The sequence below is a fragment of the Austrofundulus limnaeus genome, unplaced genomic scaffold (assembly GCF_001266775.1).
Source record: "Austrofundulus limnaeus strain Quisiro unplaced genomic scaffold, Austrofundulus_limnaeus-1.0 Scaffold1523, whole genome shotgun sequence".
NCBI classification, from domain to species: domain Eukaryota; kingdom Metazoa; phylum Chordata; class Actinopteri; order Cyprinodontiformes; family Rivulidae; genus Austrofundulus; species Austrofundulus limnaeus.
In genome coordinates, this window is record NW_013953925.1 from 16,458 (window position 1) to 29,964 (window position 13,507).

General features: G+C 36.8%; 1 protein-coding gene across 1 annotated transcript in view; it reads left to right on the forward strand.

Annotated features, from left to right (window-relative positions):
- Positions 1–11,581, forward strand: part of LOC106535671 (sodium- and chloride-dependent GABA transporter 3) — a 21,329-nt gene extending 9,748 nt beyond the window's left edge. Inside the window, exons 9-16 of the mRNA XM_014032732.1 lie at positions 2,434–2,537; positions 2,795–2,919; positions 3,656–3,768; positions 4,046–4,183; positions 4,763–4,865; positions 5,634–5,734; positions 8,874–9,044; positions 9,417–11,581. Coding sequence (XP_013888186.1) covers positions 2,434–2,537; positions 2,795–2,919; positions 3,656–3,768; positions 4,046–4,183; positions 4,763–4,865; positions 5,634–5,734; positions 8,874–9,044; positions 9,417–9,560 — 999 coding nt within the window. The 3' untranslated portion in view covers positions 9,561–11,581. The remainder of the gene's footprint in view (positions 1–2,433; positions 2,538–2,794; positions 2,920–3,655; positions 3,769–4,045; positions 4,184–4,762; positions 4,866–5,633; positions 5,735–8,873; positions 9,045–9,416) is intronic.
- Positions 11,582–13,507: the final 1,926 nt, after the last annotated feature.

Below are 13,507 nucleotides of genomic sequence, written 5' to 3' on the forward strand. Positions count from 1 at the left end.
TACTGAGTCGAAACAGTTTAGGTTTGGATTTATATTATAAAGGAAAAAAAATGAACATGTAAGACACAAAACCCAAGTAATCAAGCTGAACGTGGCTGTAATTGAAGTTTCTCATTACAACGTATTTACAACATTACTACGGTTAAAAGAGTAGGAATGTAGGTCGTGTTGAAATCACTTAAGTTGACTGTCTTCTCAAAAACAGTTATGAGTGCTGTAACTGACTTCCTTTTTTAACCTGGTTGGCTTCTTATCAAACATGTGGGATCACTATAAATGACAGCAAATCAACGCCAACGTGTGACTTAAGTTAAATAAATRTGATCCCCCATGTCTAGTTTTTGCATCATTGCACTGATCGGCTTCATTATTTATTTATTTATTTATTTTCCTGAGCACTATTTTGTATTCAAAAAACAAACAGAAAGTTTAATTTAATTTATGGGATTGTTATAATTGTATGTAATATGTCTAGACAGTTGCATCACTGCAGGAACGTTTGTGTTTGTAAATCTGCAGCTGAAATCCCACTAAAATGTAACGTAGCACAGTGGTGCATCTACATTACAAGGTCACTATCTTACAGCCAGTGCCATCCAGCTTTCACGCAGTAGAAAAGTTTCCTGGAGCCACAGTCTCAACAGAACCAAACAGAAGACCGCCAAATTAGGCACAACATCAACAAGTGATTTTCTCTGAGCCTGGGCCTTTAAGGTTTCCCTGCGCTGCGCGGCCATCAGCCGAGGGTGAACTAAAGGGAACATTAATGAACATTAGGAGAGAAAAGCCTGTTCTTCCACAGGAACAGTCCTGTGTTTGTGAGGTCACAGAAGTTACCGTGGTTACTCCCAGGAGGGAGTGAAGACCTTGCGTTTGTTAATAGTTTTTTTTTTTTTTTTGCTGTGAGGAAATAAGATTAGTTGCTGAATGGTGATGTGAGAGAGTTTTTAAAGAACCATGCTAGCGCCCCGTGCAATCCTGTGGGTGCCGCTGGCCTGTGATGATCTGCAGACTTGTTTCATAAAACAGATTTTTTTTAGGGGAAGACACTCYTTTTTGTTTATTCTTCTGTAGTGAATGATAAAAAGTCTGACATCTACCCAAACACCATTAACACAACARGCATTAGGTTGCACTTTATATTAACTACACCTTATTTAGCCTTACTTGATCATTAACAAATGGTTAGTTAAACTTGACAACAGCATTAATTAAGGATGATACYTTCTTAATAAGCTATAAATTAACACAGTTAATAAAGACAAACTAATTACAAAACTGACACTCATTCATGCTCGTGAATTAATTGTTCTCAACACTGTCTATTTGTATCTAAATGCTTATTTCACACCATGTGTTAGACATGTTTCAATTGTTAGAGAACATTTGAATTGACTATCTACTAATCCTGGAGGTCATCAATACCTAAAGCAGTTGTAGTTAGTTTAAGTCTTTTTTGTGAACTCTTGAAGACAAACTTTATTTGAGTGTTGATGCAAGTTATCTCAGGTTCAATTTGAGCACTCACATAAATAATTATTACTATTACTATTAATTAATTACTCATATAAATAATTACTTAGTCAAAACTTCATTTCCTGGTTTACCCAAAGGTACCTCTCATAAAGAGTCATCAGTACTCAGAATGAAACACTTCATGCTGTATTAAATTTTAATGTTAGGACTATTTATGTATTTTATTTTTTGTATTTTAAGTATTTGTTAATGTAGACAAAACTCGGAAATCCCGTTTCTTTTTACCTGTGAGAATAAGAAAATCACAGTCAAATCAAACATTCTCTAACCATGTCTAACACATGATGTGAAAGTACAATTTTATGTTCATTTACATAAACACAGTATATACAATAGTTAATTCATGAGTTATTAAGCATGAATAACCATGGGTATGTCGGTTTTGGAAGTAATTAATTTTTATGGGTAAAGCATTACTAAATCTGTTAATTCATAGCCTGTTAAATGTGAATCATCCTTAATTAATGATGTTTTCATGGTTAACTAATTGTTTATTAATGATTCATGTTAAATAATGTATAGTATTTATTACGTGTTAGCTTTGCATTGATGTAAAATATGTTAAAGCATTGTATACATTTTTTTTAACAAGTGATTAATAAATATACACTAAAAYCATCTTTCATCTATGAAGTAGTGCAGGCAGTGTCTTATACTCAAATGCTGCACAGTGCAAGACAYCACAGACAAAATTTATTTGAGTAACTGAATTTTGATGCATGTTATGTCAGATTCAATTTGAGCACTCATAAATAATTACTTAGTCGAGACCTCCTTTCCTGGTTTACTCAAAGGTACCTCTCAAAAAAGAGTTATCAGTACTCATAATGAAACACTTCATCGTGTGTTAACATTTAATGTGTTTATGCGGGGTGTTTACCTTTGATTTGTTTCTAGGTATGGGTGGATGCAGGAACCCAAATCTTCTTTTCCTATGCCATCTGCTTGGGCTGCCTTACTGCTCTTGGAAGTTATAATTCCTACAACAACAACTGCTACAGGTGATAATARACACACTAGTATAAGATTATTGAATACAAAATAAGTAATCAGTAAAAAATAAATAGTATAAGTTCCATTGTAATAACTGAATTATTGTAAATAKAAAGGCCACAAGACCAGGATTAAAATAAAACTGGTAAAAGATTGTTAGATTTTTCTCATTGTTTGCAAAACGAGAGTCTGTTTGTGGTCTGTCTATTTTAAAGTCCATTTAATTCCCTGACAGTAAGGTTAACTCTTTTTGTTTACTCTTCAGAGACTGCATCATGCTGTGRTGTTTGAACAGCGGTACCAGCTTCGTGGCAGGTTTTGCCATCTTCTCAGTGCTGGGCTTCATGGCCTATGAACAAAATGTTCCCATCGAAGCTGTGGCTGAATCTGGTGAGAGAATCGCACCAAAATAAGCATTAGCATCATACCTCTGTTGCCCATGTGCAGATGCTACAGCCACGAAAAAGAAAAAAATGTTGTGCTTATTGTGCTAAAATAGATAAATCTTCCCAGTTATAAAACTCCACACTGCTCACCCAGGCTTTTAGACCACTGCTTTATGGATTATTTAAGTCAGCATGAATGATTTAGTAAAAGTGACAGAGCAGAAGAGTGGGGATGTTTGTCTCGGGCTACAGTAGAGACAAAACGTAATGCTTCAGTCAATGCACTTCAAAAGACTGTCTCAAAATATGAGTCCTAAATAACACAATAGAGATGCACCTTATTATTTTGAATAGAATGTTGACACTTTAGGCACAACACCATCCTGAGTTCCCACATATTGGCTTCAGACAATATTTGTTATATTTTTATATTTCCATTTTGAGAGGTAGATATTATTATCACCTACAAATATGCATTTCATGATCAATGAACTGTTTTCTGTGGTTTCACAAGTGAACTGTAAGCAGCAGGTAACAATTAAGGCTGAAAAGCAAAACAGACAGCAATTTCATTATCAGCTAAAATCACAAGTTCTTACTATTCTTTTAAACTGATGGTGGAACAAAACTCAACATTCAGGAAAATGTAACTAAATGTTTTGTAGGTCTTATTTCTGTTACTGTGTACTGTCAGAATCCTGTGGATAGAGAATGATGTTTATATTTTCTTTGTCTTGTAGGTCCTGGTTTGGCCTTTATTGCATACCCCAAAGCTGTAACTATGATGCCTCTGTCTCCCCTTTGGGCTTGCCTCTTCTTCATGATGCTGATTTTCCTCGGCCTGGACAGTCAGGTGAGAATTGATCCTGTCACTGAACAGTTTTGATTAAAAATAAAATGAACAGTTGATCATTGGAAGCTGTTGTATTTTAAATCCAGTGCAATTTCTGTTCAAATCTGAATCACCAAATTAGGAAAGGGGTACAAAGTTTCTAAKGCATTTTGTTTTAGGGACAAATAAACTGCACAGTAGACTAAATGAGCATAAAATTGTAAAAGTAAAATCTGGTGTGTAATCTGTCTGTATTTTTACTTCATGAACACATATTGGTTGTGTATTTGTGTTGTAGTTTGTCTGTGTGGAGAGTCTGGTGACAGCTGTGGTGGACATGTACCCAGAGACCTTCAGAAGAGGCTACCGCCGAGAGCTGCTGATCCTCGGCATGTCTATAGTCTCCTTCCTCATAGGACTCATCATGTGRACCGAGGTGAGACCCAGTTACAGTTAGCAGTTTGAACTACAGATGTAACACTATCCACACATGTTTCTATGACATTAAAAAACACATTCTTTTTTTATGAACAGTAGAATATAAAATGGTTCAGTTGAGGGTTAAGCTAAAACCACATGTTTAAATTCAGATTAATAAATACACTAATAATAAATATTTCTCAAAACCAGTTTTAACTACATTAATTTCTGTCTAACTAACAGCTGTTAGCTGTAGCTTCATTAAAAAAAGTTTTAATGTATACCAGACCTGATGTCCTTTGATGCATCAATTTAAAGAATCACTGCAATGCTACAACWGATTATTTTAGGCCCAAACAGATGTTTGACACAGTAAAATAAAATGCAACACAGAGTACAAACATCCTGAGGCCATAAAATGTTATGAAAACAGCCTAACTTATAGTAAGTTAATTATACATGTAATTTATGTTTGCAGTTTTCCAGAAGTAAAACAGCTTGTAGCAACAAATTTCTAATGAGAATCTGATTTCCTTCAGCGGATGTTTGTGCAGAAGCTTTGTGGGAACTGACACCTGTTTGTTGTTCCCATCAGGGAGGGATGTACGTCTTCCAGCTGTTCGATGCGTACGCTGCCAGCGGGATGTGTTTGCTTTTCGTAGCCATATTTGAGTCCATATGTATCGGCTGGGTATACGGTAAGATCAGAGTTCAAATCCAAGGAGAAACATGAATGTTGTATTTAACAACTCGGACTATAGATTTACAACAGTTTGCCTATTTGTTGACCAGTCAGTGGCTTTACATTGGAGCTCAGAACACACCGCACAGAATTATGCAACATGCATTTTGCCTTCCTTGCTGCTATTGTTTGTCTGCCCTCTGCTGGGGAAAGTGTCAAACACATGAAGCCATTCCACAAAGCATGGAAATCAGGATATTGGGAGACAAAGTTATTCACTTTTAAATATATTGTCCTGGAGAAATGTAAGATTATTGAAATCAACAAAAAAATTTAAATATTAAATTTCAGAGGTAATTTTATCTGTTTATGTGTGTGCATTTGTGGCAATATTGGCAGATAAATATATCATACTTATTCATGCATAATACAATCATCATTTTTTGAACTTACAAAGCGTAAAAATCTAACTATAAATAACTTGTGTATAATACTATCCCCCAACTTTATGGATGATTTTTAGGGTTAAATTTCTAGTATTATACATGAATAAATACAGTAGTTAGCCAAAACAGGCAATTGGTCATCAATTACAGTAAGATCATTCTAGCACAAACCTTTACAGACTGTCCTCGTCTCTTTTGATAGAAATCAGAATAGATTCAACTCCCATCATGTCAGCAGCTTTGTGTCAACACAACCGCAAACTATCAAAACACATCAATCCCATCATTATTTTGATGATGCATGCAGAAACTCCTGAGTGAGGCTTGTTTGCTTACAGGAAGTGACAGATTCTACCTAAATATTGAGGACATGATTGGCTACAAACCTGTCTTCTTCATCAAGTGGTGCTGGATGATCCTGACCCCGGGGATCTGTGCTGTGAGTCCAACTCTGACACACAAACAAGCTCAGCACAGATGAGATGAAAGGAACACTCATGCAGAAGGTTTAGATTTTTTTTTTAACTCACATGAATTTTTGGTTTTCAAACTGAGGTCAGTAATTATTCAAGTGGAAAATTTCTCTCTCTCTCTCTCTCGTGCTCTCTCTCTCTCTCTCTCTCTCTCTCTCTCACACACACACACACACACACAGAATCTGCGACTAAAATGGCTGAACTATGTGTATATTTAAAATGTGTTATTAAAAAATAATGTTTTCAGCTCATTTAGTATATAATTTTCTACATGTCCTAAATACAATCTGAAAAGTGAGTAAGAAAAACACAATGGATGTTAAAAATAACTTATTTTATTAATCATGTTGTGTTTTTACAAAAAAAAACACCAGGCTTTTGAACATTCACCATTATTGCATATTGTTTCAGTACTTACACTGTGTAAAATGAACTTGGTCAAAATTTGGTCAGCAGTTAAACTATTTGCACAGGTTTTTAAAATTTTTAATTTAATTTAATTATTTTTTTACATAAACAGCACAAATAGCAAGGAAATTTGTGTTTGGTAGTTTATTTCTTTGTTCTAACAATGCTTCTTGAGTGGGCACCTGATTGGCAGCCCCTAGGGCAGGGGTGCCCAAACATTTTCCCTGTGAGGGCCAAACTTAAAATCAATCTGAGGGCCAAATYCAATAATATAAGAAATGCAAATACATCTTAAGTAAAGTTGCTTTATTTTTATGATTAAGTTAGCAGCCAGTGCGGTGGCCAACATTCTTTTTTTAACCCATGCACATGGGGAAAATTCAACGTATGCTCAGGCAGCAAAGGCTCATGGGACTTTTCWTAATTTAAGAAATGAGTATATGCGGTCTTATATGTTGTGCAACTCTACATATGGCCTAAACCTAATCTAATTGTCTCTTGTAGTTACCTGTGTTTTATATTTAATCTTGACTTAATTACAATCTAGTAACCAGGACAACTGCTGGTGGGCCAAATTAAATAACTTGGTGGGCCAATTTTGGCCTGRGAGCCTACTTTGGGCACCTCTGCCCTAGGGGGAACCAGAAGCTTAAAACAAGTGTCAATAGCAACAGCAAAATAACCTGTTTGGCAGAGAAATGTTACCAAATTCTTCATATGTCCAACCCACACACGCAGCTCTACTGCTCACCTCACAAATGCATGTTCCTTACAAATGTGACACCGTTTAAAAGGAAATTTCACAGACTTTCCAATGGTATTTATTACCAAGAAGCTTTGTTACAAAGAAGTAATCTACTGAAGGGAATCCATGACCAATATTAATTTAGCAGAAAACCAGTTGAATCTCTTCTAAAATCTTTATTCCAGTCAGCTCCAGCAGCAGTTAGTGGGCCTCAGAGTAAGAAGGCCTTGGTGCCTTATCTGATGCTAAATAAATAACAAGCTCTCAGGAGCAGCGTGGAGCCTGAATCTGAGGAGAGACTGCACACAAGGACTAACAAAAAACTCTCCGTTCATTGAAAATTTTAACATATTTCTGTTACACACCTGAAGGTGTTACCTTTTATATCATACATTAACGTAACCAATTTTTGTTTATAAAGACAGAAAGCCCACATGATAAGATACACCAACTCTCATTCTCTGTTTTAAACCTTATGGCTACAATATCAGAATGTGTAAAATTACAATACTGGATCCAACATTCAGTCAATCTGTTACAAAATTTACTTCACTTCCAAACACAAATTTCAAAAACCTTTGTGCTAAGTATACATTCATATATATATATATATATATATATATATACACTCACCGGCCACTTTATTAGGTACACCACGCTAGTAACGGGTTGGACCCCCTTTTGCCTTCAGAACTGCCTCAATTCTTCGTGGCATAGATTCAACAAGGTGCTGGAAGCATTCCTCAGAGATTTTGGTCCATATTGACATGATGGCATCACACAGTTGCCGCAGATTTGTCGGCTGCACATCCATGATGCGAATCTCCCGTTCCACCACATCCAAAAGATGCTCTATTGGATTGAGATCTGGTGACTGTGGAGGCCATTTGAGTACAGTGAACTCATTGTCATGTTCAAGAAACCAGTCTGAGATGATTCCAGCTTTATGACATGGRGCATTATCCTGCTGAAAGTAGCCATCAGATGTTGGGTACATTGTGGTCATAAAGGGATGGACATGGTCAGCAACAATACTCAGGTAGGCTGTGGTGTTGCAATGATGCTCAATTGGTACCAAGGGGCCCAAAGAGTGCCAAGAAAAGATTCCCCACACCATGACACCACCACCACCAGCCTGAACCGTTGATACAAGGCAGGATGGATCCTGCTTTCATGTTGTTGACGCCAAATTCTGACCCTACCATCCGAATGTCGCAGCAGAAATCGAGACTCATCAGACCAGGCAACGTTTTTCCAATCTTCTCTTGTCCAATTTCGATGAGCTTGTGCAAATTGTAGCCTCAGTTTCCTGTTCTTAGCTGAAAGGAGTGGCACCCAGTGTGGACTTCTGCGGCTGAAGCCCATCTGCCTTAAAGTTCGACGTACTGTGCGTTCAGAGATGCTCTTCTGCCTACCTCGGTTGTAACGGGTGGTTATTTGAGTCACTGTTGCCTTTCTATCAGCTCGAACCAGTCTGCCCATTCTCCTCTGARCTCTGGCATCAACAAGGCATTTCCGCCCACAGGTCTGCCGCTCACTGGATGTTTTTTCTTTTTCGGACCATTCTCTGTAAACCCTAGAGATGGTTGTGCGTGAAAATCCCAGTAGATCAGCAGTTTCTGAAATACTCAGACCAGCCCTTCTGGCACCAACAACCATGCCACGTTCAAAGGRACTCAAATCACCTTTCTTCCCCATACTGATGCTCGGTTTGAACTGCAGGAGATTGTCTTGACCATGTCTACATGCCTAAATGCACTGAGTTGCCGCCATGTGATTGGCTGATTAGAAATTAAGTGTCAACGAGCAGTTGGACAGGTGTACCTAATAAAGTGGCCGGTGAGTGTATATATATATATATATATATATATATATATTTATATATATATATATATATTACACTTAAATAGTTTGTTTTGCAAACAAAATGTGTTTTGTTCTTGATGCAGGGAATATTCCTGTTCTTCTTGATTAAATACAAACCCCTGAAGTACAACAATGTGTACACCTATCCTGACTGGGGTTATGGGATTGGCTGGTTCATGGCCATGTCTTCAATGGTCTGCATCCCACTGGGAATTATCTGGATGATCTGGAAGACTCCCGGTACCTTCTCTGAGGTAAAATCACCCAAACTTGACAAATGTCTTTAGGAGACTTTTGGAGCTTTCAAATAATAATAATGGTAATAATAAAAGCATTCATCAAATTAGTATTATATGCGTTTATGTGAAACTAATAGGAAAACTACAAACTGTAAATATAGGCATTAGTAGATATAAGTTATGTCTTTCTGACTATAGTGCTTTGCAAGGAATCCTGTAGACTTTATGTTATTGCTCCTGTCTTCGAAACTATGCTTTTGCAACTACAACCGTTACAATTTAACTTTTTTTCTGTCAGAGCTTCCATTTCTATACTGTAACTCACAAATTTCTTGTAACACAAAGAAAGATAACACCCGTTTCTTCTCTCCGTCTGACTTCCTGCAGAGAATGAAGAAGCTGACCACTCCCAGCTCTGACCTGAAAATGAGAGGGAAACTCGGCGCCCTCAGTCCTTACGCCGTCAATGACGCAAAACTGAAGGTCGACGGCAAAATCTCCACCGTTTCAGAGAAAGAGACGCATTTCTAACCCACGGCCTGACTGACCAACCAAGCTGCCTGCTGTCTTTGAAGAAAATCCAACAAAAAAAAACAAAACAAAACAAAACACAACGTTACCAGCCGCGACACAAAACAAGATATCAAAAAAAAAAAAAAAAAAAAAAAGACTGAGATGGCCATTTTTGTTTTGTAAAAAAATACTTTTATTACATCAGGAAAATCACTGATTATGTAGTCTGCTTCTGTTTTGCACAAACTTTAAATAACACTTGATGTTTGCATTTAACTCCAAGTATAGCAACTGTTTCCCTATTGTTAACCATTAATATTTCAAGATGTGTTTAATGATGAATGTTAAAAATCTGTTCTGTCAGTAATGGTCACACTAGTGTCTGTGCCTTTAGAACAAACCAACGTGTTGTGTTGTACAAAGCTCACACTCGACAGCAAAAAGCAAACTACTGTGCCTCTGTTTTCTGTGACTACCTAAGATGTAGCAGCTTGGAGACCACGCTACATATTTTTGTGTGTCAGGAAGGAACACTGCAGGAGGTCTTAATCCTGAGGCTATGATGGGGGAGGGGTGGGGGTGCTCATCACTCCTGGATTTAAAATTCTTAGTCATATACAAAGAGTTTTACCTTTCTGGGTTTATCTGAAGCAGCTGCAACTGTGAGGGCTCCTGAATATTTCTGAGGTCTGTTTAGACCAGCGTAGGAAACTAAAAAAGCTCAGCTTAAAAGATTAGTTTATTGATCCTTYCCCCAGCATTTACTGGGGTTCTTTTGGGATTTCAAGATTTCTGTAGAGGATTTGTTTTTCCAGAAAACGTCTCTGCTTGGGAGGTTTACAGCAAAATTGAAAATGTTGAAGGTTCCCAAAAAACATTGTGTTTTGTAGTTTTAACTCCTAAGTGTGTGGCTCGCAGGTTGAGTCCAAAACACAGCTCTTTCTCCTCCAGCCGCCCTGCTTTAAGTCATGGATCGCTTTCATTTCACAGTAATTACGCTGAGCTTAACGTAGACTGACACATAGACGTGCCTCAAACGCTGCATTTTTATTTCCTGCTCCGCCTGTAAAGAAAATGATGGACGCGCATCGGACGAGCGTTTCAAACTTCGTTTGTCCTCTTATTTTTCAATCTGTGCATTCTTTCCTCATCTCTTTCATTTCTTTTCCTCTCAATTTCTGTGTTTTCTTCTTTTCCGCTTCTGTTAATTACACGGTTGGCTTGAATTACTACAAAAGGACTACATATGAATTCGTAATACTTTGCATGCATTATTGCTACTGAGTTTTGTGCCCTTTAGTCTGTCATGGAGAACCTTGCAGTTTTAATTTTGCTGTCTGAGCTTTCGCAGGGGCYGGTGCATTGTTCCTGTCACTGTCGTGGGAAACACTGAGCTGGTCTCATTGTTCTGATCCATCTCATTAAAACTCAAATTTCCTTCCACTCTTACTTCCCTCATCCAACTCTTACACTTCCCTTCTTTCTRATAATTTCTGATGAAAATGCAATCAGAGGAGAGCATCTGAGGGGAAAAAATCTTTACAGTCATTAGGAGGAGGCAGGGGAAAAGTTGGAGAACTGAGGAGCAGAGGAAGTGAGTGACTGGGTAGAAAATGAGAGAAATTAAGAAAGRGTTCAGCATTTCAAGCTCCTTTAATTTGGTCATCCAGGCGCAGTTGAATTCTGACAGAATCACCTCCTCACTGATATTTGTACAAAGTGATAYATGTGTGCATTCAAAATGATAGCCTGCTGTTTAACACAGATCACGTTGATGTATATTTTTACATTTCTTTCTAGAAATCTCTGGCTCATTTCATGAAATGAAACAAAAACAATGCCTGAAAACAGAATTGCTGTAATAAAAACAGAACACGTTTCCTTTGTTTTGACTTTTGATATGCTCAAAAGAACTCTTTATTGACATATAATGGAAATTGTTTTACCGTTCCGAACTGTTCTACACACATTTTGGTGTTCACAGGACACACAAACTGTCTGCTTACTCATTTTTAAGAATAAATCTGAAAGCAAGTGGACCTTAGACTTTGATCTTTTTTTTCATTGCATACAAATAAATCTACTTTTTTTTAACATAAGTAGTGCATAAAACTAAACTGTCCTAAGTAAGATYGAATAAAATCTGTTAAGAAGATGGGCAGCAAATGTTACAACACAAAAGCAAAGAGAATCAGCGATATCATAAAAAACACAAGAACAAACCATATAGCATTGATAAGACAAACATTAAAATTCATACAGTCACATTAAAAGCTTAAAAATGGGAGCTTTTATCTGCTAAAAACCAAAAAATGCTGCAATCAGTATGAAAAAGTAACAAGGGATTCATGAGTGAATGCAGCTGAGGCAAACAAGCAGATGGACAGGTGTAAATGATTACCTGAAGCCAAGAGAGACTGAGGGAAAATGAGGGTCACCAACGACACCGAGGAGACAGGAAGTTAGTCTAACTACAAGAAAATATCTGAATCAAAACAAGGAAATGATGACTGAACTTCAGTTACAAGAGTAAAGCCAATCCAGAAAACAAACACACGATGCCAGTTTCATCTCACAAAAATAAGTAAATTATGAATGTAGGTCTTRGTTGCAGTTATGCACAGCAGTGAAGGCTTCAAAAATCAGCCTTAGTTCCTTTGATTTGGAGAAAAATTCTGATTTTAATCTAACAGTAAATCTTTTGTTGTTGTGTCACAAGATTGAAAATATCTAAAACTCTTTAAGGGCTAAAAATGCTTTTTGATCCAAAGCAAATTAATTCTGACAGCAATAGGAATTTGAAATGGATGCACGCTGTGCTTTAAAGTGAAGTTTAGACACTATGTAGTGCTGACATTAACAGTCTTTGCCTTTTTTTTCTTTTTTGGTGGGGTGGGGGTAAGCAGCCAAACAGATTAGGGATATGTGAAACCCTTCAAATAAATAACACATAAAAACACTCATAGCTTCAATTTTAATCTTTGTAATCACATTGATGACTGATGTGACAAAGTCCAGAGAAATAATTGAAGTCTGAACTATACTAAAACACTCATTTCTATCAAAATTTTGTTAAAAAGGCGGAGAGTATAAGGCTTTTATTATTGCTAATTTTCACATTTTGGACAGCATCAGTTTTAAAATATAGACATAAAGGACCTCATGGCAATAGTTACTTTGTTTTTCCTCTCCACTTCACTTTTATTATGTCCTCTGTCAATTTAGTCACTTTCAGTTCACCTGGTGGTTCACAACTACTGTTAATGAGAGACCAGCCCAAAGGCAATCATGCAGAAAAGTAAATACAAGTGAAAGCAGAGTTTAAAAAAATAGATAAATAAAAAACCTGTTCAGCTCTTTTGAAGTGAGGTTTTGTGGAAAGGTTGTTGACAACGATTTTCTTAACTMTTGTAGATTTCTTCATGACTTAACTTGGAGGAATAAAGTTTAATTCTGACTGGGATAAAGAGCTAACAGCTAGTCTGAGGAGAACTGGATTCCAGCCACTTTAAAACCCATTTATGTAAAAAAAGCAGATAAGAAGAAAAGAGAACACATTTGATGAGTCAAGCAAACACATCCTTTTTTATACAGTGAGTAACATACAGTTTTACAGACATGACAGATGCCAAAAACAAATGAGAAACTATAGAGAATCAAACAGGAGTGAACGTAGTCATGCAGTATTCTTGCTCTCATTAATCTCATGGAGAGGGCAGAGAAGTTGAGTCATGCTCAGAGTTCTGGAGCAGTGCTTTCGGACAAAGTCATGATGGAAATACAATGTGCTGTGTGGACAAAAAGTCATCCTTGCTCAAAGATAATTTCAGCCTAGATTTTTATCCAACCACTTGATGGGAAGCAAGAACTGAAAATAAACACAGAATGTGTACACTAAAGAAAATTTTATTTTTAAAGAACATTTCAATTTGGTTTATCATCTATCTATCTATCTATCTATCTAT